General features: G+C 30.1%; 1 protein-coding gene across 1 annotated transcript; it reads left to right on the top strand.

Moving 5' to 3' along the window:
* The first annotated feature begins 1761 nt into the window (after positions 1–1761).
* mh (DNA-dependent metalloprotease SPRTN) lies at positions 1762–24101 on the top strand. Its single transcript, XM_076502071.1, has 8 exons — positions 1762–1929; positions 3733–3839; positions 4917–5092; positions 11384–11492; positions 16010–16054; positions 17452–17526; positions 18137–18374; positions 21302–24101. The coding sequence occupies exons 2-8, from the start codon at positions 3735–3737 to the stop codon at positions 21871–21873; spliced, it is 1320 nt and encodes a 439-aa protein (XP_076358186.1). The 5' UTR covers positions 1762–1929; positions 3733–3734; the 3' UTR covers positions 21874–24101.
* Positions 24102–25793: the final 1692 nt, after the last annotated feature.

Below are 25793 nucleotides of genomic sequence, written 5' to 3'. Positions count from 1 at the left end.
ACTACCTTTTCTTAAATGTTTTTCATCTTAAAGTTAATATAGTTATTAACTTAACGTAATTTTTTTCATTGTGTAACTATTATGTAAAAAATGACATTTTCAGCATGTATGTTATTCAAACGATATTTATTGCGAATAATTTCCTTTATTATTTTTTGTATAAAGTACATTCCACAATTACACTTCTAAATTTTTATCAAAATTTCTTAATTCCGCATTTGGTTACCAAAACGCAATGAATGAATGAAGTGATACAATTTTAGTGTAATTCTTGAATTTTTACCAGTAATATTAATAAAATGTTCTAAAGAAATGAAAGATTACTGTAATACATTTCAAACTACAGCAGATTTCTTATAAAAGGAGTAAACTTAAGCTGTTACTTCAATGAAAGTAAGCCGAATAAGATGTTTGAAAGAGTTTTCTCGTTCCATTAAATTTCAAATACGAAGCTACTTGCACTTCTTCTTTAAGCTGAAATAACTTTAGAGATGCACTTCATACATCTGGTTGATAACTAGATATTCTATCAAGATGTCAGTTACAGAATAATTCTATAAGTCTTGCTTTACTGAGTCGGTATATTCGTACACCACATATTTTTAGACAACTGTACAACATTCGTGCACACGAAGTGTTGCTATAGTGTCGAAAACGGAACAACTCGGAGGTCTTTTGCATACTTTCCTACAAAAGTTCGTAATTAAAGATTTTGGGCTCTCCCAATCAAAACAACACAGCTGAGAGTCCAAACATGTAGAAAGAAATTAAGCTTTGTTTCGCCATGTTTCAATTAACGTACCCAAAACAACAACAAAGGTGAATGCCACAACCAGGATGCACAACTTTTAGTTCTGCGCCTCAGATCAAAATAATGGTCCCCTGACAAACCTTGTAACAGAAATCAGAAAATTAGAAAGTGCGGTCACTAATGATGCATGTATAGATATTTTTTTGCGTCATGTGAGGCGGTCAGATCTGACTAAACCATCACCATAAAGAATGTCTTAGTAAATACCATATATTTTAAATGTTTATGTTTTAAAAATTTGTAATATTCTCTGCCCACCATGGGTTCGAAAACCGGTTTATAGTGTTGCAAGTCCGCAGACATTCCGCTGTTTCTCTTGGGGCATTATTATACAGAGAAATATTGAGGAAGGTTTTCGACTTATTTGTCCATGTTTAATTTACAATAAACTGCTGCTAAAACATGAATAAAACAACATTTTGAAAAATACAAAAAAGAAACTACGCATCTTGAGTTTTATCTTGTGATAAATATTACAGTTTGTTTTGTTTTCTTACCTTCTAACCGCTTGAATATACAGTTATAAAGAAGGGCGTTTAAATCCAAAACGTTTTCATTTTCTATACTGTGTGGTATAAGTTTTCATCTTTTGTTTGTTTGTTTATTTTTGATTATTTATTGAGATGGTTTAACCGAAGCTATTTAAAACTGTTTGATAGGCATGCAAAATAAAAATACTGTATTCGCCAAATAATTTGGTAATCATTCATTAACAAATTTTATAGACTTTAAAAATGAGACTACAAAAGTCTTTATATTGTTGTTATTGTTAACCGCAAAGTTACACAATGGGACATTTATGCCATGACTACTAAGGGTATCAAAACTCGACTTTTGGTCTTGTAAACTTTCAGACTGAAAAACCGGAGGCCCTGCAACGTTGAAATCGTGATAAAATTAAATAAATATTTTTCACGTTTAAGCATTATGAAGTTATGAAATATATATATATATGTCCTCTAGGTGGCGGATTTTTGCGTTTGAAAGATGTTCAGACTAGTTTCGCTGTTACTGACGGTTTCGAGTGGTTGCGTAGTTTGACTGATACTGAATATGTTTATATATTTTTGTGTTTTTGAAATTTTTACATCACTATAAAACATCATTTTCCTCGAACGGTAACATTATTTAATTTATTTTGTAAAATTGTTTTTTTTTATTTTGAACTGAATCATTTTTATCACTGTGTTAAAATGATACTGATAGTAATATAAATATTTTCCTTGGCTAAATTTAGTAAGCTGATTTAAAGATAATTAGCGTATAAGACTGTAATATTATTAATAAGCTATAAGTATTACTCATATGGTTGTATTAGTAACCTCTTCACTTTTTCAAGCATTGATTAGTGATAGAAGTTAAATATTCTGTACATTAATATTTTCGGTGGATACAGTAAATAGTCTGATGTGGCTTTGCTATAAGAAAAACAGTAATATAGAGCAAAGCAGAATATTGTAGCACAGCGTAAAATATAATGGAAAAAACTATTTAAGCCAATTTGTCATGAGCTGCACTTTAAGGTTGGCAACATCTGTGTAAAAGAAAGCAGAATATTGTAATTAATTTTCAACTATTACTAGTGACTTGTATATATATATATTGTATAGGCATTCTTTAAAATAAACACTGAAATTTTATCAATTTGTCTTCCACGTGTTTACAAATTATTGCAAATAAAAACATTATCTGTGTTGATATGTGAGAAGCCACTAATGTTAAACAAATGATTTGTTTTATTTACTTTACATTATGCAGCTGCTAGTAGCTTGGTTAGTATTATTAATTGAAACCTCAGTTAATCTCACTGTTGAGATGGGTACTGAAAATTGAAATTTACTTATTTTTTAAGGAGAGTAATTTATGAAATACTATTTAATTACATGCTAGAGGAATTTAGCACAAGCCCTTCTTTAAATGTTAAAATCCCATAGCAGCACATTTTGCAGTGTGCAGTCTAGGTAGCATTGAACTGCACTATCTCTATTCCAAACCACTGACCACATTGATGCAACTTGCCTTACAGAAAGCAGTTTTAATTTTTATTTTATTATTAGTCATTTTTATATATTTTTTTTTAAACCAGGTGTCTAGTGTATACAAGAAGGTTTCAGCATTTCTACTTCAAATATACACTTGAGCCTGAGGAGACTAACACTGGTTCTCTTCTGTCCAGTAGATAAGGACTTGTGTGTTTTGAACTAGAGTACTCTGATATAAGAAGGAAGTTAAATCATTTTTCAAATTTTTTAGAGAACTTGACAAGTTCTTTGAAATAAAATTTAAAATTTAGTATTACTTAGAACTAAGAAAACAGTTTGACTTTAATATTCTGTAGCAATTTTTTTGTTATAGATATATGTCATTTTAAAATGATTTAGTTTGAGTAGTAGTATAATGGGGGCCTAAAGGCTACAAAATCAAATTAAAATTATTTAAATGTTTCTTGCAATTTTAGTGAAACGTGAAGCTTATATAAATCAGAAAATCAAAAAAAGTTGTTAAATGTCTCATTAAGGCAAACTACATGTACATCGTAATGTATATAGTTGCATTTTACAAATTGTGCATTTGATGTGTAATTGACTTACTGCTTGCTCCTTATTTACAATGTCAGAAATGCAAATTAAGTAACTGAAGAATTCAAAATTGTGTGCTAAAATAGCACATAAACATAGAGTTTAGAACAGTTGATCTGTATCTGTACTCATGATGACACATAAGCCACAAAGCTTGTGAAGTTGAAAATCTTCATAAAGATAGTATTGTATGCATGGTTTGGTATTTTGTTTTACTTTATTAGTTATTTTCTTTAAGTTTGTTAAAACAGAAAGGACTTATTTGCTATTTAAGACCTCACCTATTGTCTTATGTTTCATATCTCTTTCACTACAGTTTTTATTCATCTTATAATACTTTAGGTATGTATAGAGATGAAGATTTTACCTTTGCTCTTCAACTTCAAGCTAAGTTTGATGAAGAAGCAGCACAGCAGCTGAACTATCAATATAATGAAACAATCACAAAGGTATAAGATAAGGTTATCTGACAGTTTTTAAATGATTTATATTTAATAGCCAATATTTCATGAAAAGTAGTATTACATATTCATTTTTATTCTGTGGAAATACTGAAAGTTGACATTATGGCGAATGAGAGAACAAAATCTATGTAATGAAAACAAAACTTATTTAAAGTATCAGTTTTTAGAAATTACTTTTCCCACCAGGTTTTATAATGATGAAATTAGATAGTAAATAGACCATTGGCTATATAGTTTAGAAGTCGTACACGAACGGTTAAGATTTTTTCTGGTCAAAGCAAGCTACTTCTACAGATCTAAAAACCCATGTCAGAGGTACAAAATGATAACACTGTGTAAGAATATCGTGAGATAACAGTTGTTAAAAATCAGTTTATGATAAATTTATGTTTTTTTCATCAACAAATATTATCATTTTGTCATTTTATTTACCAAATTTAATTAAAATCTAAGAAACTAAAAATGTTATTTAAAAATCATTTTTATATTCCTGTACAAAGTTATAACAAATGAGACAAACATCATTTGGATGGACGTTCTCCCAATTGATTCATCACCTTCCTTATACTATAAAGTTTGATTACCCTTTTCTGCCCAGTTATGGAATTTTATAACAGTTTGTAAAAGTATTTTGCCTAGTATTTAAAAGTAAAACATTTAAAAACTTAATAACAACATAATAAAATTGTGATTTCACTTTTTATTTTCAGTCCCACTCTGGTTTAAAGTGGGAAACTTTATCAGTTGCTTCAAGTATTGATACATGTACCATGACTCTTTTATTTTTAATTATTAGTTTTGCAAATTCTTGAGGTCAAAGTTATTTTAAAGCAAATTAAACTATTCTAAAAGAAATAATGAGAAAGTAACATTCCAAAGAGTAGGTATTTAGGTAGTTCCTCAATTTAGGAAACTGTGATCCATTAGGGAAATTTTTTTTGTCATGTGACAATTTCATTCATTGAAATAATTCATATAGTTATGAAATATTGATGGATAGACAAATGTTTACATATTTGAAGATAATTATCAGTAATAAGTTTGATGCACTTTTGTTTACAGGATTTTGCTTCAAGAAAGAGGAAACATGGTAAAGAAAGTATGTCAATTGTGGATGACTTTTGGGAAGTGAATGATCCAAATCCAGACATCCATGGTCTGTTTATTGAATTTAATGATACCTATTTCTGGGGAAGATTGCAAGGAGTAGAAGTTAGATGGAGCCCACGTATGACACTGTAAGTAGAGGTTTCTCTTTTTGATCCAAAACAGGTGAACTCTACCAGTTGTATTAGTTACATGTGTGTTTGCTTGTCAGATCATTTACATGTATCTTGCTTTTTGTTGTTAAAGCAATTTTATACTTATGATGTTACCAGTTTCAATTTTCATCTATATAATATTGAAAACTATAATATCTGATTGGATTTCAGAAAAGAATATCTTAAATTTCATATCTAACATGTTAAAGAAATTCATACAAAATGTTAGTTTTTAAAAGTAAAAAAAAAAAGTGAAATAACAATTCTACATCAGTGAGTGCAGGTTAGTAACAATATTTTGAGTCAATGTCAGAATAAGTGGGGGTTGGGGGTGAATTAACAACAGTAGTTCATCATATTATCCAGTTTATACTGTAACAGTTGTTGTCAAGCAGTTTACATCTCAACATCTAACAATAGTAGTTCATCATATTATCCAGTTTATACTGAAACAGTTGTTGTCAAGCAGTTTACATATCAACATCTAGCAATAGTAGTTCATCATATTATCCAGTTTATACTGAAACAGTTGTTGTCAAGCAGTTTACATATCAACATCTAGCAATAGTAGTTCATCATATTATCCAGTTTATACTGAAACAGTTGTTGTCAAGCGGTTTACATATCAACATCTCTAACAACAGTAGTTTATCATATTATCCAATTTATACTGAAACAGTTGTTGTCAAGCAGTTTACATATCAACATCTTTAACAAAAGTAGTTCATCATATTATCCAGTTTATACTGTAACAGTTGTTGTCAAGCGGTTTATGTCTCAACATCTAGCATTAGTAGTTCATCATATTATCCAGTTTATACCGTAACAGTTGTTGTCAAGCAGTTTACATCTCAGAATCTAACAACAGTAGTTCATCATATTATCCAGTTTATACTGAAACAGTTGTTGTCAAGCAGTTTACATCTCAAAATCTAACAATAGTAGTTTATCATATTATCCAGTTTATACCATAACAGTTGTTGTCAAGCAGTTTATGTCTCAACATCTAGCAATAGTAGTTTATCATATTATCCAGTTTATACCGTAACAGTTGTTGTCAAGCAGTTTACATCTCAAAATCTAACAATAGTAGTTTATCATATTATCCAGTTTATACTGTAAGAGTTGTTATCAAGCTGTTTGTCTCAACATCTAGCAGTAGTAGTTTATCATATTATCCAGTTTATACCTTAACAGTTGTTGTCAAGTAGTTTACATCTCAACTTCTACTTTGTCTGTTATTTTCTCAGTAGCCTGAAGAGTTTTGATATTAATTTGGTAAAAGCTCTGAAAAATTTTGGAATGAATTAGATGAAAGAACTCATTAGCAGATCCACCAAGAACTTTCATGGACTATAGTTAATGATTGATAGGTAGGGCCTCTTATGATCAGTGTCAACCCTACTTTCTCCAAGGTCTTCTTTGAAACAGTGTGCTTCAGGAAGAATTCTCTTATCTCACTGCCCTCTTGGTAGGACTGCTAGTCAACACTGGAATTACCAGATATTGTGTAGACAATATCCTTTTTCTTTAGTTTCATTCAGGAGCTCTTATTAACAATCATTGTGAACAATTTTTTGATTTTTTATGTTACAGACCTCTTGTGTGCACTTAGTAGGTTTGACAAATGCATAAACATATATCTGAAACCCTTTCTCTATTTTTTTAATTGCTTATTTTATAATGTAAACCATTCTGCTCAAATGTGTTATCGAGATTTTTCATAACATGAAATAAATGCTTATTAGTTGTACTCAGGTTAACAACTGCTCAAACTGTTTCAAATATTAACAGATTACAAAAGAATTTTCCAAATATGCTGAGTAGTAATCTGAAAACTAGATAGCTCTAAAACTGTTGATGACGTGAAACCCACTTGAAATAAAAATGTATATCTGAACGGTTGGCATGGGTATTAACACTGTTATTGATAAGCAGAGAATAACGTTTTGACCTTCGTAGGTCATCTTCAGGTTAAGAAAGAGAGTGTTTGCAAGTAACCATTGCTGGACGTCTTAGGGACGAGATTATAAATGGGTACGGGATTGTAGGAGGCATTGTAGTTGGATGTTAGGTTATTAATTAGTATAGGTATAAAAGTGTTCCTTTATATTGGTTTAATTTTGGTTTTAGTTGTTATACAAGTAGGGCTTCATTGATTTTGCATTTGTTTGTAATTGTTTCTCTACTTAGTATTTTTTGTGTGTTTTTGTTGTTTTTTATGTTCTTTCAATCTAGATTCCATTTTTCTGCTTGTGTCTCCAATATAGAAGTCGTGGCAGTTATCACATTGTATTTTATAAATAATGTTGGTGTTGTGTTAGTCACTGTAGTTTTTACATAGTATTGACTTTAGTTTTGTATTTGGTTTTCAAATAAATTTGGTGTTTACTGGAATGTTGTGTTTTGTTATAAATTTTTTCCAAATGTTGGTTATTTTTTTGCTGATGTCAGGAACATATGGTATGTAGGAATGTAAGGTTTTGTAGCTTGTTGTATCTTGGGATTTACTGTTGTTTGTTTGTTGTTGACTATGTTGTTGATCTAGGGTGTATGTGTGTGTGTGTAATTTTTTCCACAGTTTTTTGAGGAAATTTGTTGATGTTGATGAAGTGTTCTTTTATTTTGATTTCACCATTTATTTTATTGGGTGAACATAGTTTTGTGGCTGTGTTTATTTGGTTTCTCAATATGTTGAAGTTTTGTTTTGTTTCATGTGTTGAGTCCTACAGAATGTATAATCCAGTATGGGTGATTTTTCTGTGGATTTCTGTTTTGAATTGAGTATCGGTTCTTGTGATTTTGAAGCTAAGAAATGATATTTGATTAGTTTTTTTCCTGTTTGCAGGTGAACTTAATGTATAGAGTTAACATGTTTCATCTATGTGAATTCAGAAATTGTATCATCAATATACATGTACCAGTATAGTGGGCAGTATAAAGCTGAATTGATCACTTGAGATTCAATGTGTGTCATAAAATATTGGCTGGAACTGGTAGCATGGGATTCCCCATACGTAGGCCATTTATTTGTAGGTAGTTTTGGTTATTGAACATAAAGTTAGTTTTGATGGTAGTAAATTCTATAAGAGTTGCTAATTGGTTTTAGAATCTTGATGTTGTTGTTTTGTTTTAAGTTATTTATAGAATTAATATTTTTTTGTATGAAGTTGATTTTTAGTTTTCTTATCTGTGAAATTATGTTGATAGTTTTGTGTGAATTTTTTGAAAAGGTTGTTTAAAATACTGTTTTGAGGTGTTTTGGGGAAATAGATGTGTTCAGTTCTACCTGGAAAGATGGGTTTTTGGTTGTTGGTGGAATTGTTATTGAAGTTGTCTTCTTCCTGGTGGTTGTTTTCTGTTGTTTTGTTGGTGTTTTCAGTTTGTGTTAAGTGGATCACCAGTCTTCTAGCTAGATCTTCCAAATAGGCTTTCATTTCGAAGGATGGAATATTTCTAGGTGTTACTGCAAAGTTGAGTCATATGTTAAGTGGATGTATTTCTTCATTGCTTAATTTTCAGTCAGATCTGTTTATTACGATGTTTATTGGTGGTTCGTCGTGTTGGCATCTTTTTTGTTCTTAGTGCCTTAATATATTTGTTTCTTGTTGTGGTGGACCTTTTCCTTGTCTTTCTTACTATCAATTATCAATCAACTCAAAAACAAAACAAAAACTCAGCATATTAAGAAACCAAATAAACACAGCCACAAAACTATGTTTACCTGATGAAATTAAGGATGAAATCAACAAAATAAAACACTTCATCAACATCAACAAATTTACTCAAAAAACCGTGGAAAAAATTATACACACACACCTAGACAACAACAACAACAATAAATCCCAAGATACAATGAACTACAAAACCTTACATTCCTGCATACCATATGCTCTCAATAACAGCGAAAAATAACAAACAATATGTGGAAAAATACTTATAACAAAACACAACATTCAGTAAACACCAAATTTATTCAAAAACCAGGTACAAAACTAAAGTCCATACTATGTAACAACTACACTGACAAACACAACACCAACATTATTTATAAAATACAATGCAACAATGGCCATGACTTCTATATCGGAGAAACAAGCAGAAAAATGGAATCTAGATTGAAAGAACACAAAAAACACCTTCACACATTATTGAACACTGCAAATCAAAGAAACATAATATAATCACTGAAAACACAAATACTAAGTAGGGAAACAAATATAAACAAATGCAAAATCAAAGAAGCCCTACTTATACAATTACTAAAACCAAAATTAAACCAATATAAAGGAACACCTTTATACCAATACTAATTAATAACCTAACATCCAACTGCAATGCTCCCTACAATCCCTTACTTGTTTGTACACTCATCCCAAAGATCTGTTCAGCAGCAGACACTTGCAAACTCTCTCTTTATTAATCTGAAGATGGCCTAGGAATGTTGAAACGTTGTTTTCTCCTTATCAATAAAAGTGTTACTACCCATACCAGCCGTTCTGAGATACAGATCTAAAACTGTAGTTATGAAATGAGTTTTTATTGTGTATATTTATTAGTACATTAGCTGTTGATAATTTGTCTTTACTGAATTTTCTACACTTGTTCTCACTGAGTGCTCATAATTACAGTGACACAGAATGTATTAACGTAGAAAAAGATTCCTGTTACCATTGTCTTACATTTTAACTCTCTCAAAAATTACATGTTTCAGCAGAAACGGAAAGGAAATTAATTAACTTTGTCATAATAAGGGTTACCTTTTAAAGCTGTTTCAGGAGGAGGGGAATGTGTAAGGTAGCATTAATTAAACATGTTGTACAATTTGAAGTGATAGTATAAACAAATATTAATTAAACATGTTATGTGAAACAGCATTTTGAAGATTGTTTTTGTGAGCATCTCATTCAGGTATAGAAGATTGCAGGTTAGCCTGTTTGTGTTTGTAGTATACCTGATAGCTAAACAAGATTTGTATTTATCTTTTTTGTGTGTAAGTTTGATAAAAACAGATTTGCATGAGCTGATACTATATATATAATGTTTGATTCTGTTGCTTAGTTGATTTTACTTAACAAAAAGGTAAATAATGGTTCCACATATTTTTTTTTAATTTGTTAACATTTATATTGAGTTCAGATTGCTTTATTATTTACCAGGTAATGTTCAATTCTTTTCAAAAATTCCTGGGTAAAATATTTTACTTTGTACACATCTTGGCATATATAGAAAAAACAATTCAAAACAGTCAGGAATGAACAAGACATTAATTTCATGATAAGAAGATCACCTTGAATGGGTAATACATTCTACATCCATAACACAATAATTTAAAATCCAACTAAAGTTAAATTAAATGTAGCACAATATCACACTTGTCAAATCAGCAGTTGCCATTAACACAAAATTAATTTGCTGTACTATAATTCAGTTAAAATTTGCTAAAATATAAAACCACTATTTACTACTACTGTCTACAATTATGTGTATGTATCATGGAATATAGTCTTAATATCCTACATCTAGGAATCTGAGAATGCTGTTGAGAAAAGTGATTGCTGTGAAATATCAAGTGCACACATATTTGAAGAAAATATACTCAACATATGTTGTTGTGAAGTACATAGATAATTTCTAAATATGTAATGATTATAAAAGTGAATTCCAAGTAATGTTTAAAAACTCAACACCTGTGTTACTACACAATAACACAAAAGTTCCAATTTATTTGTTATTGATACCTTGTTTATTTTTTTTCTGAGGTAAAGAATCACCATTGTAATATTTTAAAAATAAAATGGGTAAATATTAAAATTGTTGAAAGAAGTTTTACGTAATATGCGATACACAATTGATTAATACATGTGTATATATTCTGTATTTTTGGCAGAAAGGCTATTATATACTTCTGCACATACTAGTACAATATTACTCAAAATAGTGGTGTAGTTAATTGCAGTAAGTAATTTTCTTATAATAAGTATTTTTTTCATACCCTTGTACTTGGTTATGGTCAGAATTGCAACATTATTTTTTTACAGATACACACACACACATGCACACAACAATACCATTTTGATTCTCTCGACTAATTATTGATAAAACAAGGTTATATAGTGTTATGTTTTTGAACCTACAACATTAACAAGAACTGATGTAAAATATAATACATCATTTACTATATGAAAGATTAACCTGTAAGTATCGTAAGTTCTGATTGAGGGGGTGGAGAGTTAGTATTAAATATACAATGTTTTTATTTTACAGATGTGCTGGATTGTGTTGTTATGAAGGAAGGGGGGGTTTGTGCTCTATTCGACTGAGTATACCACTTTTGAAGCTGCGACCACGAAAGGACTTGGTTCAGACTCTTTTGGTCAGTACATTTTGTTTTTCATTTTCTTACAGTGTTATGTGTTATAGTTTTGCATGTTTGTATTTCATATCTGTCAAATGTATTTTGTACATGGTTTTTATGTAAGATTTAATGTGGCTTGAGCATTTGCTAATAAATGTTGTAAGATGGAAATCAGAAGTTGTAGATAGAGCAATTGAAAAACAGAATACCTGAGAACATTAATTTATTTTTTAAGTTTAGAAGATTGAACATTATCAATGAAAAAAATCAGAGTGTTATTATACTGTTTCTTGGGTTTATAATAAGTGTTTTTATTGGTTTATCTGGTGGCCATCTTGATTTCAGATGACTGTCCTCCATAACAAGTAAACACTTCTAGTATTTCTTTTTATGTTTCACCTTAGTTTGCTAGCAGCCAAAACTTCAGGTTGTATTATAACATACATCAATATTCTAAATATGTGACATGCATTTTTTGAAAGGCTGGACCAAAGGTGATTTCTTACCCAATATCTAGTGTCTGTTGTTTAATTTTTCTTTGTAATTTGTTTTTTCTCTTACTTTATAAATATTCAAGTATGTAAAACGTTTTATTAATTTAAGACTAAAGAACAGTTTTTTTCCTATAAATAATGTGATCTTTGTAAATACAATTAGCTCTTTCAGTATGGGCTCAGTCCATTTGACCAACCAAATGATCTCTTTGTTTACATTCAGTGTCTTTAGAATTGATAACAGTAACTTTCAATATAGTGTGTATATATTCATGAAATTTGGCAGTGTTTCAGTAAACATCATAATTCTTTCACATGTGACAAAATCATATTTTTAGTGAAGTAGTTTTAATGTATTTAAAAAGATTTGTCTGTGAATGTATTGAGTAATTGTTTTGAATAGTCCGTGTGCAGGGTGGTTTCCATGTTAAGATTAAAAATACTTTTCTTCATATCAGAAATCTCAAATTTCATTTGTATAATATATAAAACTTCCTAAATACATTTCAAGTGTTTGTTTTCAGTAAAGCTTTATATTTTATCTACCCTAGTCATGTACAAGATTTGTCAGTTTGACTGACCTCCTAATCAACAAAAAAAAGTCGAAATAAATCTAAATTACCTTCTTTTTCTTTCTGGAATGGCTTCAAATGTAACATGAAACTACATTCATTTATCCTAAGTAGACTTAAACTCGTAACATTATACATGTATTTACAGTTAAGTGTTATTGTCTTATTGCCTGTTGAACCATTTTCAACAACTATTTGTGCCATTATAAGTTGTAAATTGCTTGAGGAATGTCATTATACTATCAAATTGCATTACTTCTTAGTTTTTAAGCTGCTCACATGTGACTTTCTTAGAATATTTTTATATTATTATCAATTATTTTACCTATTCTAACCTTAACTAACCTAGAGATCCGTATGTTACATTTTAGTTAGTTTTATAATGATAAATGAAAAACAAGAAATGAAGTACTTCCTTTATTATTATTATTATTTGCTGTTGGCTGGTGATGGCAGATAATCCTTTTGTTTTAATACTAATGGTAGTAATGTACAAAATAATTTTTATTTAATTAAATAATACACCAAAGAACATGGACTAATAACATTCAAAAAGCAGACAGTTCCTTCCAACTGTCAGTTTTTATTGCTTTGTATGTGACAAGAGCTGTTACAAATTCATCCAAGGCAATCATTATTTTTCCCATGGGAACAGAGCTTTAATTAAAGAAAACTTGACAATTATCTGTCCATAACATAATATAATGTGCCATTTGATAAATGTAAACCTTGGCTCTCTATTGGTTATAAGTAACATATAATTGAATAGAAGAGAGAACTTTTAATGAATCCTGGAAGGAAGGGTGTATCAGGTAAGTGTGCAAGAGGTTCTGGTTTTCTATTTCATGGTTTTGTAACAAAACAAAATTGTAAGCTATAAAGGTTATGGTTTGTCTGAGCAATTATGATTTTAGAGTGAGTAATTTATATTGAATTTGTACTTACTGGAAGGGTGGTGAATAAAACAGAGAAGATGGGATGCCTGTAGAAAATTTTTCACACTGAGAGGAAATTCTTGTGTATTATTTAAAAAAAAAAGGATTATTAGTTATGATTTTATGCTACTAATTGGTATAACATAAACAAATGTAGTTAAATGTTGAGTGTAAGCCACTAAAACCTCTTGACGTATTCAGTAAATAATGTACAAGCAGATGGTGTTAACTTGATACATTATTTGTAATTGTTACTTTTCTTCATTTGTCCATCAGAGGTTCTAGCCATGCCTTATTCATATTAATTCAAATCATCTCCATGTAGTATGGAATCTGACCATGGTTGAAATTAACGACATCACATACATTTAGGTATTAGTTGTATCAACAAGTATCATAAGTTGATCAACTTAAATTACTCTCCACAACAAATACTGCTTAATCATTATAGTAGTAATTGTATGTAGAAAATTTATGATCTAATCTCTACTGATGATAAAAAATATCCACTTACACTTTTGCTGATCAACAAATTAAAATTTCAGTTTATCATCATTGCCTCTGTTGTATAAAACATGAAAACTACAGGATCTCTAAAACTACTAGAACCTGCTTGAGTAGCTATCCATAATGAACTAAATTACAGTTGGTAAAACACATAGTTTAGTTTCAAGTCACTCGTACAGCAGTAAGTGGTAAAATTCTGCTACCAACTTTTTTTTTTATTTTTAATGAAAGAGCAAGTGAAGGTCAGGAAATTGGAACAATAAAAGAAAAAAAAATTTGCATGTTTGACTTCTAATGTTTAACACTTGGTTATATAAGTAAACATTGGTTTTATATATATGTTTTTATTTAACCCTTTCACAATTAAACCTTTTTCTGCACAACTTACTGTATTACATTTCAAATTAAATTAAACACCTTTAATATTAATGTTTGTGAATAAAATTAATATTATAATGTATGCTATAATTTTAAGATCAATTTTATTCAAGTTTTAAGTCTTCTATTTCAAAACAAACTTTTAAAAACTACTTACAGCTTTTAATGTATTCTCACTTGACCAATAAGATATGAAAATTATCTGCTTTGGCTCTTTGTATCTTCAAAGATACAATCGTAATTGAGTAGAAGTATGTCTAGATAATATGATGCTCACATAACCTTTTGACTTGGTCATTTCAAAATTCTCTGAATGAATACTGTTAACACAAGTTAGTTATGTTTTCTACCTCAGACACCTGCCATTCCTACCTTCAACAGATTTGTTTGAGCTTTATAGCTAACATAGATGTTACATATATGAGTATACTCATTAGAAAGAGCTCAGATGATGCTAATCTAACAACAACTGTTTTAAATTTAGCACAAAGTTGTTGTCATGGGTTACCTACAATGGACTAGTATTGTTGGCTGCTTGATAGACTATAGCATCTGTGGTTATGTTTTAGCTAAATATGTTAGAGTTAGAAAAACTATTTAAATTGTATTTAAGTCTTACTATCATATTTCAGTTAATTATGTATTAGTTTTATTTTAAAATGCATAATTAAGATGGTTAAACATTTTTTTAAATATAAATCATACTTTGTGACCATTCTTAAGACTTGTGATACTGTATATCTCCCAAAGAAACTGTAACATACCTCAGAGTTACCAATGACTTGTGTCAAGATAAATAATAAGCAGTAAAGGGACAAGAAAGTAAAATAAAACAAAAATATGTGAAAAGGAAAAGACCTGAAATTATAGATTTAACAAAAGAAAAATATTTAAAGATATTCTGTAAAAAAAATTAAAAGGTGTGTTGTTTTTCTGTTTACTAATTTTATTTTTTTTGCAATGGACATTGATGGTAACAGAATTAGTGATATGGTAGAGAAAATGAAAAAAATTAAACATTTACATCAACAAAGGCCCAGCATGGCCAGGTGGGTTAAGGCTTTCAACTCATAATCTGAGGGTCTCTGGGTTAAGGCTTTCAACTCATAATCTGAGGGTCTCCCAAGAGTTGGCAGTGGGTGGTGATGGCTAGCGCAGATAGGCCTCGTGTAGCTTCGAGAAATTAAAAAAGAAAACAAACAAACGATACCTTAAAAAACTTGATGTACTTTTTATTGACTCTGAAGATTATGCAAATGAAATATGAAAACTTTTAAGGTCAAGAAAAATATTTGTATACTTAAAATGAACATCACCTTGTATTCAATTTGTTACTAGTTTGCGTGCAAGCAACTATAATAGAAAAATAACATATTTTTAGTAAAAAAACAATCATATTAACATCATTATATATGTACAAGACACTTATGATTTTTAACAAAATCTTATTTGTTTTTGAGAGGATTCATTAAGATATCTTGGAGTTATCACATGCATTACTATATAAACAAAAGTTGCAACTCATTTTTTTGCAAATTGCACAAGCCTATTATGAAAGGTTTGAGATACCAAATTACCTTAAAGTTGTGTATATTGTGTGTGGCTGCACTTAACATAATTGTAGGTAACCTCCATCTTTTTTTTTCCAGCATGAAATGATCCATGCATATCTGTTTGTTACCCAAAACAATAAGGTAAGTCTGTAGGTTGATACTATATAACATTATGTGCTTATGTTTGTGTTGAGCCAGTATTTAGTAAATTATATAAATGATACAAAGAGTTTGATGTGGTTGTGTACGTGTGAGCTGTATGTTGTGTATTAATGTTTAGTAAATTATACAAAACATATCTAAGTTTAAATTGAGAATATATATAATATTGAAAATTTGTTAATGATATACATATGAATAGTTGGTCTGTTATTTAACACTTTATCGTACCGAACCTGCACCAACAAGTCTGTGCCAAAGAATGTCTTGTTAGTACGATGTTAAAGTCTACGAGGGATTTTATTGTTTCACAACTGAAATGGTACGAAATATTTTCTGTTATATGTGCTAGTTTAAAAAATACTCAACTTTATCTCATTTATGACTGTCTTGATTTTAAAACTTATATTTAACATGTTTCATTTTAAATGTTAAAGATTTTATTATTTGATTGTGTTTAATCTTCCATTTATATATTTTTTACATCTTTTGATGTTTTATTTGTTCAAAGATAGAATGATGTAATGTATAACATACAAAATTTAATTGTTTGAGAGTATGAACCATACTTCCAAGTTGTAAAAACTAGAAGGTGGAGGTGGTTTTGTTGGTATGTCATTTCTTATATAATTGTTTACATTTTTGTGCTATCAAGAGAAATCTTCTCAGTCTTCCCTTGCCAGTTGTATAAACAATTATAAGTTGCATAAGTTGATTTACTCTCCATAATAAACACTGCTTGGGTTGTGCTATAAAATTCAAAATACATTTCATGGTTTCTTAATTAGAGAGACACTGTAAGTGGTAGTTAAAGATATTCAGTTTTAGACATCACTTCACTAATAGAGGGCATCTTCTTTCCTGTGATCAAAATTGATATACTGGATCAGCTAAAAAAATACTGACTGGTTAGCTAAACTGGCTACAAAACATAACATGGCAACTTAACAAAGGATTAGTGAATGTTTTTTTCCTGATGATCTTTACCCCTAACTACATAGAGGTGGTCAGCATGCAAAGCTGTAGGTCCAAAAATTAACCAATCCCACTATTCAGTTAGCATGGTTCATGATAGCTGTACATGTTGCTGGTCAGCTCCACTTCCTGTTATCAACAGTTTCTAAATTAGGAATGGCTATGCTTAAATCTTAGTTTATCTGACCTTCCCATTTAGCATGTATATTGTGAAAAGTACCATATTCAGGTTGAAAATATCAAATGCATGGAGGAATAATTTGTAACTTTCTAGAGTATTAAATCATTTTCTCTCTTCTGTGTTTTATGGAATTATTACATAATTTTACATGTCTTAATTGATAATTCTTTCAGAGTAATGTCTATTTTTTATGAAGTTAATAACTTTGTTTTTATCCATCTAGGATCATGATTCTCACGGCCCAGAATTTCACAAACACATGGCAAGAATTAATTTACTAACAGGAGCCAAAATAACCGTAAGTGCTGTACAGAATTGTAGAATTGATTTTTTTTTCTTTCTTAACACTAGCTTTTTGTTTCTGTATGATATAATGATGTGCTTTAAAAATAGAAAACAATTTTCTATAGTAATATCACTATAATACTTTTTGTACCTTATTAACTCTAAAAAACAACAATGGGAGATAATATAAGACTCCTCTCTGTATTTACACACTTCACTGTGTGTGTATTGGCTCTGTGGTAGATCTCTGCCAGAGTATTTGGAGCTTACAAGCTGGGCTCAAAACTGTGCAATGCTACAAAAATAATCCCAGAATTTTAAACTGTGTGTGTGCATTATAGGAGTGGTAGTCGATCTGTTAGCACGTTTGGTCAGTTATATCTTATTGGCTTCCTTCCCTCTGTTCAGTGGTTCAGAAGTATGAATTGTGGCCTTATTAACTTTGCCATAAGTACAAATACTGTAGTTAGCTAATTATATTGATATGTTTGAAGAAATAATTTTTGATAATTCATCTGTGTATGAAAACTAAAATTCTTAACAAAGGTGTAAACCTATAAAGTTGTATAATATGGAAATAAACGTATTTTAGGATGGCAATACTCTTTTGTATTTATTTTCAGGTTTATCATAATTTCCATGATGAAGTCAGTGAATATCGGCAACACTGGTGGAGATGCACAGGTCCTTGTCAGAAAAGGCCACCCTACTATGGAATAGTTCGTAGAGCAATGAATAGACCACCAGCACCAAGAGACTTCTGGTGGGAAGAACACCAAAAGTCTTGTGGAGGAGTATATGTGAAGATTAAGGAACCAGAAGAAAAGTTGAATAAAAGAAAACCTAGTGGTAAACAGGAAGGTGAGATGTGTACAGATTGTAATGCTTGATCAACCCAAACTTAGAAATAATTGTAGAAAACTTTCAGTATCATGCTGTAGTAATGTCAAAAGTAGTTTTGGGCCTAAGAACTGTGACTTAAATTACTATTACCTGCAGGTGTTTGACTTTTTTAATCTTTCCTTCTAGCCCTTTCAATTATTCTCTCAGACTCTGAGTAAGAGGTATAAAATTAATATTTCTAATTTTTTTTTACATAACTCATTATCCAAGAGATTTTTTCCAATATCGGAATTATTAGCTAAATGAGACCTCTGGTAATTTATTTTTACAATATATGCATTTTCTGATTTGAACCCTAGACCTGTCAAGCATCAGGCAGTTGGTCTGCCAATCAGGTAAAAGTGTTAATCCCTCCCTTGTTGTGCTTGCTAGTAAGTCATTTTATTAACAACTCAAACTTCACGTTATACTTTACATTGTGGAAAACTTTGAGTTACATTTATTTTCAGCTTATTTAGTTATTTTCATGCCAAATGCAACAGACCATATAACCACACTTGATTTCCATTGATTAAACATAAACCAATCACATTGATGAAAACATTACATGATTACTCATAGTCTTCTACTTTGGCAGGCATAATATTGTTAATAATCATACTTGATTCAATCTCCTCATCAATAGGATGGCAATATCAACTACACAAATAAGTTATTGTGAAAAATTTGTGATGAAACAAAATAAAAAAAAAAAGTTACTGTATATTTTATTGATAAACATAATTAATTTGTATCAGTGGGTTATGGAAATATGTCGTATGTCATCTTTGGCAAATGGATTGCTGTTTTTTTGTTATTGGATTGTTTTTCACTAGAGGATTCATTACACTATGCAAAATGAGGTGCCCAGTGTTTGTCTTGATCTCCGACAGCCATGCTGAAATATGCCTTGTAGGCTTCACACATTTTAACAGATGCTGTTACAGAGTACTTTTTTGCTCTTGTCTTGATAAATTGGCCACATGTGTAACAAAATGCATCTGGAGAATGCTTGCAGCTTCTTAATGCCATCTCTGATATAACCAGATAGGTCTATGTGTTCACTTAGGCAGCTGGAACTGAAGTCGTGAGTGGTGAGCCCCTGTATATATATTACTATGGAAAGTTCTAGAAAATTCTAAAAGGTTCTTGAAAATTCTTGTAAGTTCTATGACACTCTACAAAGTTCTTGAAAATTCATGTAAGTTAGAGAAAATTCTCTATCAGCTACTCAGCACTGAATCTACCTGTAATGTTCTGAAAAATGGGTAAACTTGAAAATTTCATTACCCATGTACCAAAAGCAAAGTTTCAAGAGAAAAAAGTAGGTCTTTTCCATTAACTTTAGGTTAAGCAATTGGGGAATAACACTTTCTGCCCAGGAACAAGAAAAAGAAAAAATTTTGTTACATAGTGTTATTTATGTAAAGTATGTACTACAAAGCTGTAGCATTTGAAATTGTTTTTACTCCTTAATTTATAAATATAATTTTAAGCATCATTCAAATCAAGCAAAAATATACTGCTATCTCTAATGATATTCTTGATTTTGTCAGAACGTCCCTCACAAATTAATCAGGCATAAAACTAACAATACATTTTGACTTGCATTCTGGCCAGAAATAAGACTGATGAAAAAATTTGAAAACAAAAAAGAAAAATGTTAAACTGGTTTGAACTTTAAATGATGTCAGTTGGTATGTGCAAGCTACTACTAAAGGATTTTAGCACAACTTGATTTGTAAAGACTCAGGAAAATGCAATGTCTGTATGCAGTGCCATGAAAATCCTGTTGAGACTAGAAGTCATGAGATCCACATTTGAAGTTTATGTTAAAAGATTTATGTAAAAAAATGCATTTCATTTAGAAAACAGTTTTATATTATTTCAAATGAAGAAAATATTTTATTGATTCAAGTTACAAAATATAAAAAGTAAGTAGTGTTTTTCTCAGTTCCTAAAGAAAACAAAAAACAGTCACCATCTAATGCTTCAAATTCTTTATTCGTTTCCATCTGATGAAAATAATTAACCTTGAAATAAACTTTTCTTTATTATAAAGGATTTTCACATTGTGAATGCATGTGATACAGAATTGCAAAGTACCCCTATTTTCGAAAAAACTTCTTCATATTGGCATGGGAAAGTGACTTCTTTCTGTTTTGACCTCTGATATACTTATAACAGAAAGTATATTCCACATTCAGTACAATATAATTAAATTTCTGCACATTTATATTGTAAAACAGCACAGTGTAGTTATTACAAGTTCTACAACTGAAAGATTTTAAATCCTCTATTGAACTGAAACTAGTGATAAATAAGTCAGTGCTTGTTTACTCTACTTATGCCTGGGAAAATTAAAGAAATACTGAAAGATACCTTTTTATGTATTATCATATATACCTTGTAGGTAGCATTAGCACTTGTATAAAGTTATTGTTAATACAAGAAAATAGTTTCATACCATGGTGAAGCCAACTCTGGGAAAATGCAGTTGAAACATTTGTACATATGTATTTAAAAAGATGTACAAACATAAAGTTTGATATTGTTTTCTACAATGTTTGCATTAATGAGGAAATTAAATTTACTGGTGTTTTTAACAGTAGAGAACTTTAACTTGCATTATGACAGAACAAATTGGGAAGGTAAAAGCATTAATTTCAAAAGTTACATGTAATTCATACAGTAGCGTAAGCAATTGCCAGATAAAATCACACATGTAGTTTAACTCAATAAAATATGTTGACAGTTTTGTTAGCTTTTACTTTTTTCTTAATTGTAACCAAGTATTATTTTGAACTACATTTTATTTGTTGTAAACAGCTTGTTGCTTTGAACTACAAATATTTATTAATATCAGTGTATTGCTTTTGGTAAAACTGTTTCATATCTATTTCTAGGTCCTGAGAAAAAACTAAAATCAGATGGTATGGATATCAGGAGTTGTTTTGGGGCCAAAATATTTACAATTAATAGTAACTTCTCAAATGATAAAGACCCAGCAAACAGTGAAGTGCCATCATCTGGGATTAAAACACCAACATTAGAAAAGCTACATACATCTATTCCACGTGTAAACCAAGAAGGACCTTTGGATGGTTCATTAGAACAAAACGTTAGCTTGAAGAAAAGCTCCACTAAGTTTGATTTTGTACCCTTCACTGGTCATGGACATCGTCTTGGAGGCGGGAATAGCACATGTGACAAGACAAACAGCAGTAATAGAACTCTATCGAGTCAATCAGACTTTGTGGGTATTAGAAATGGTTTCTGTAATGCTAATTTCCTTTCATCTAAACAAACAAATACAAGTAGTTTTGGAAATCAAATTATAGGTTCTCAGCACTTATCAAAACTGGTAGAGTCTTCAAAAGATAAACAAGAATGCAACATTTTGAAAGAAAAAATAGTCTACACTTCAAACAAAGCAATCATATTAAAGTTGAATCAGCAAAACAATTGCCAACAGTAACAAGTAAAGTTGGAAATAACAAAAGAAACACCTTGAAGAATATCATAAAAAGAAGTAATTGTAATAAAAATGCTACAAACCAACCACATCAAAAGGAAGTGACTGTAAAAATCCATTCAGTTTCATCACCCATACATCATGTTCTCAATTCTTTTAGCTCAGATGATGAGGAAGAATATCCTTTGAACAAATCCAGTTCTAAGCTCATTCAGACTAAACTAGTGTTTCCAAAATATGAATCAAAAGCAGGGGGAAATTTGAAACACATTCAAAATCAGAAATTTGATACTTCAAATAAAGTTCTGCAAGACAGTATTCCATTTTCCTTAGATAGAGCTGAATCAAGTTTTGACCATAATACATCATTGTTTCATGAACCTGAATTCAGTCCTAGTCTTGGGACTTCAACACCATCTGAGCCTGGATCCAGCACCAATCCTGGATTAAATACTACCTTAGAAACTTCTTCATCAACTAACACTGGATTAATAGCCAATTCTAGAAAACTGTGGGTAGAACAGCAAATGTGTGAAAAAGTGTTGTGTCCGATCTGTGGATTTGAATCTTTAGTAACTGTAATAAACCAGCATCTTGATTTGTGTTTAAAAACAAATTCTTGATGTTACATATTAGTTATGACTTTTTATTGATAGGTTGCATATCTTTTAAATGAGAAAATAATAAAGTGTGAGTGAGATGTTTGATGTTAGTCTAGTAAAAGAAGATAATTTCCTGCCTAATGGTATGCTAGAATTCAGGTTCAATTTGTGCTTTAGTAGTTCGAAGAAGTTTTAATGTCATTGCTCTGTATAGTTATGTACATCACGCATTCAGCTGTTATCCAGAAAGGTCGTCCATTAACAGAACTTGTCATGATGTGTTGTAAAGAGGTTTTGAATATTTCTTATAGCATTTTTAAAGATGAAGTATTAGTAAATTGAGAATAATAATGAAATAAAGCAGGGCATTAATGGCTTTCATGTAAGTTTGATAGTAGATACAATATAAGAAACAGCCTAAAATATTTGAGTTTTACACTTTAAGAATGAAACGTTTATTTGCTTGGAGAAACCTAACAAGATCCACAATAACATTTGTTTATTAAAACAGAAAAACTAGGAGCTTAAAGGCAAAATTAAGTATTGGAAAGTTTGGATATAAAGTAAGAACATTCAAGAAAGTCGTTATGTCGGATCATAATAATAAATCTTCACTTTGTGACCTAGATAATGATTTTTTATAGCTAGTTATATGTAGTAGCAGGATAAATATAGTGAATCTATTTATGTCGCAAAACTAGAAAGAACATTACAGATTGTGTATGTTAGTAAAATGTAGATCTAAATTACTTAAGGTTTAACATTCAAGTGTCATTATTTATGTTAATTAATCTCTAATAAGTCACAATAACAGTGACATGTTTTTATTCTATAGTCATTTTTATACTGATGTGAACAGATCGTGGACAGTGTGTTTACAACCTTTTTATAAGATGTAAAAATATATATAGCTCTTATGATTGCTGTTCAATGCATTGACACATATTTCATCTGTAAGAAATTTCATTGAGCAATTTCAATTCATCATACAGTTCTACTGGAGTATTAATAAAAAGATGACTTTATAAAAATATTTTGAAGTATTAGAGAATGGAAGGTTTATGTTACGAGACGTGAGAAACAGTACTTGAGATAAAATGTTATCCCTGGAATGATCTATCAAAGATTAGACTGTTGTTAGAAGGTATGCATGCTGATGAAGTCTGGAAAGGGGTATTTCACACAGTTTAAAATTGCATGAACACATATACTGCTTGCGTTAAAATTGTACATATGAGCTATGTAACATTGTGCTGGTTGTAAGAGAATAATATTGGCTGATGTTCATTTGGACCAAAAATAAAGTAGTAGTTTTAGCAAATCATCACAAAGAGAATTAAAATTACAACACATGTAAAAGCTTTATTGTATTCATTCTTATTTGTAGGTTTAAAGTAGCTACTGTCAAACTTAAAATAGTGTAACATTTGTTGGGCTGTGTTAATTCACACTATTTTTGTGAATTATAATTTAAACACTATTTTTGTGAATTATAATTTAAACATGTTTCCTTCATAAATATAATAAAGGTGAATTAAGGCTATTTTACTGAAGTTCAGCAAGTATTTTTGTGTCTTACATGTACTGAATGTACCAGTTGATTAATAAAATGGTAGAATCAGCTTATAACACAGGCCTGCCATGGTTTTCATGACTTGAACTTTTTATGTTCCACAATAATTCCTTTCTGGTGAATCTGAAAATGATATCCATTTTTCTTCATTGTGTAGAGATTTTTTACAAAATGTCGTATTTTTTACACAAGTGAACCATTTTCATTGAAATCAGGTCACATTTTATAATGCTTAAAATGTTGACAATCACTGGCTATAGATTTCTCTATACCATTTGCAATGTGAAAGTCTTATTGATTGTTCTAGAACTCTCAAGAAATGCACAACTAGTATATAAACAGTTAACAGGCCATATAATGTATCATTTTATGACAATATTTGTTTGCATATGCACTTTGACATTACTTATTCATTGCTATGGCAATAAGAGGTTGTGTAAATGACCCAAACACATTAGTTTGTATTTGTTGTACATTTGTTCTGAATTATTTTTCTTCTCAATAAGTTAAAAATCTTTAAGTGACAGAAAAAACATTTTCATTGCTGAATTTTGAAAAATCTGTTATTAAAACCAAAACAATTTTTTGAAGGCATGTGTTATCATATAGTAGGTAGTAAATATATTTTATCTTGGACAGTGCTACAATTTCAATATTCTTTAAGAAGTTAATTTTAAGTCAATGAAGTTGTTCTACCCTTTTTATGTAATATTTCAATATACTGTTTAAGGGGAAAAAAATATTGTATCAAGCAGTTTCACACATGATGAACAGGTAATAATTACATTTCAGAGTCTTGGAAATCCATGATTTGTGATGACGAGAAACCTACTTGAAATACAAATGCATTTCAGTATGGCTGGTATGAGTATTAACACTTTTATTGATAAAGCAGGAAAACGTTTCAACCTTCTTAGGTCATCTTCAGGTTAACAGAGTTTTGCAACTAACTGTGGCTGGACACACGTCTCAGGGACAAGAGTATAAATGGGTACAGGGATTGCAGTTAGATGTTAGGTTATTAATTAGTATAGGCATAAAGGTAATCCTTTATATTGGTTTTACTTTGGGTTTAGTTATTGTATAAATGGGGCTTTTTTGAGTTTCCATTTGTTTATAGTTGTTTCCCTACTTAGTATCTAGATGTTTTCTATGGATATGTTGTGTTTATTTGATTGGCAGTGAACAAAAATGTGTGAAGGTGGTTTTTTGTGTTCTTTGAATAAGGTTTCCATTTTTCTGCTTGTTTTTCCAATATAGAAGTCGTGAGAGTTGCTGCATTGTATTTTATAAATTATGTTTGTGTTGTGTTTGCCAGTGTAGATTTAACATAGTATGGACTTAATTTTGTATCTTGGTTTTGAATAAATTTGGTGTTTCCTGGAATGTTGGAAGTTTTTTCCAAATGTTGGTTTTTTGCAAATGTTGGGAACAGATGGGATGTAGCAGTATAAGATTTTGTAGTTTTTTGTTGATCTAGGTGTGTGTGTGTATAATTGTTTTAAACAGTTTGTGGAAGAAATTTGATGTTGATGAAGTGTTGTTTTATTTTGTTGATTTCATCGTTAATTTTATTTGGTGAGCATAGTTTATTTGGTTTCTTAATATGTTGAGTTTTTGTTTTTCCATGTGCTGAGTCCCAGGGAATGTATTAATCCAGTATGGATGATTTTTCTGTGGATTTCTGTTTTGAATTATGTATCAGTTCTTGTGATCTTGAGGTTAAGAAATGTTATTTGGTTAGTTTT

This window comes from Tachypleus tridentatus, chromosome 5, assembly GCF_004210375.1.
Source record: "Tachypleus tridentatus isolate NWPU-2018 chromosome 5, ASM421037v1, whole genome shotgun sequence".
Taxonomy (NCBI): Eukaryota; Metazoa; Arthropoda; class Merostomata; order Xiphosura; family Limulidae; genus Tachypleus; species Tachypleus tridentatus.
This window is presented reverse-complemented; position numbering and strand designations above follow the sequence as displayed.

What these genes read in the sequence shown, in the direction of transcription:
- mh (XM_076502071.1), top strand. Translation starts at nt 3,735, where the DNA reads ATGTATAGAGATGAAGATTTTACCTTTGCTCTTCAACTTCAAGCTAAG. An exon ending in TAACAGGAGCCAAAATAACC is followed by an intron (nt 17,527 to 18,136) that starts GTAAGTGCTGTA and finishes ATTTATTTTCAG; the next exon opens with GTTTATCATAATTTCCATGA. An exon ending in ACCTAGTGGTAAACAGGAAG is followed by an intron (nt 18,375 to 21,301) that starts GTGAGATGTGTA and finishes ATCTATTTCTAG; the next exon opens with GTCCTGAGAAAAAACTAAAA.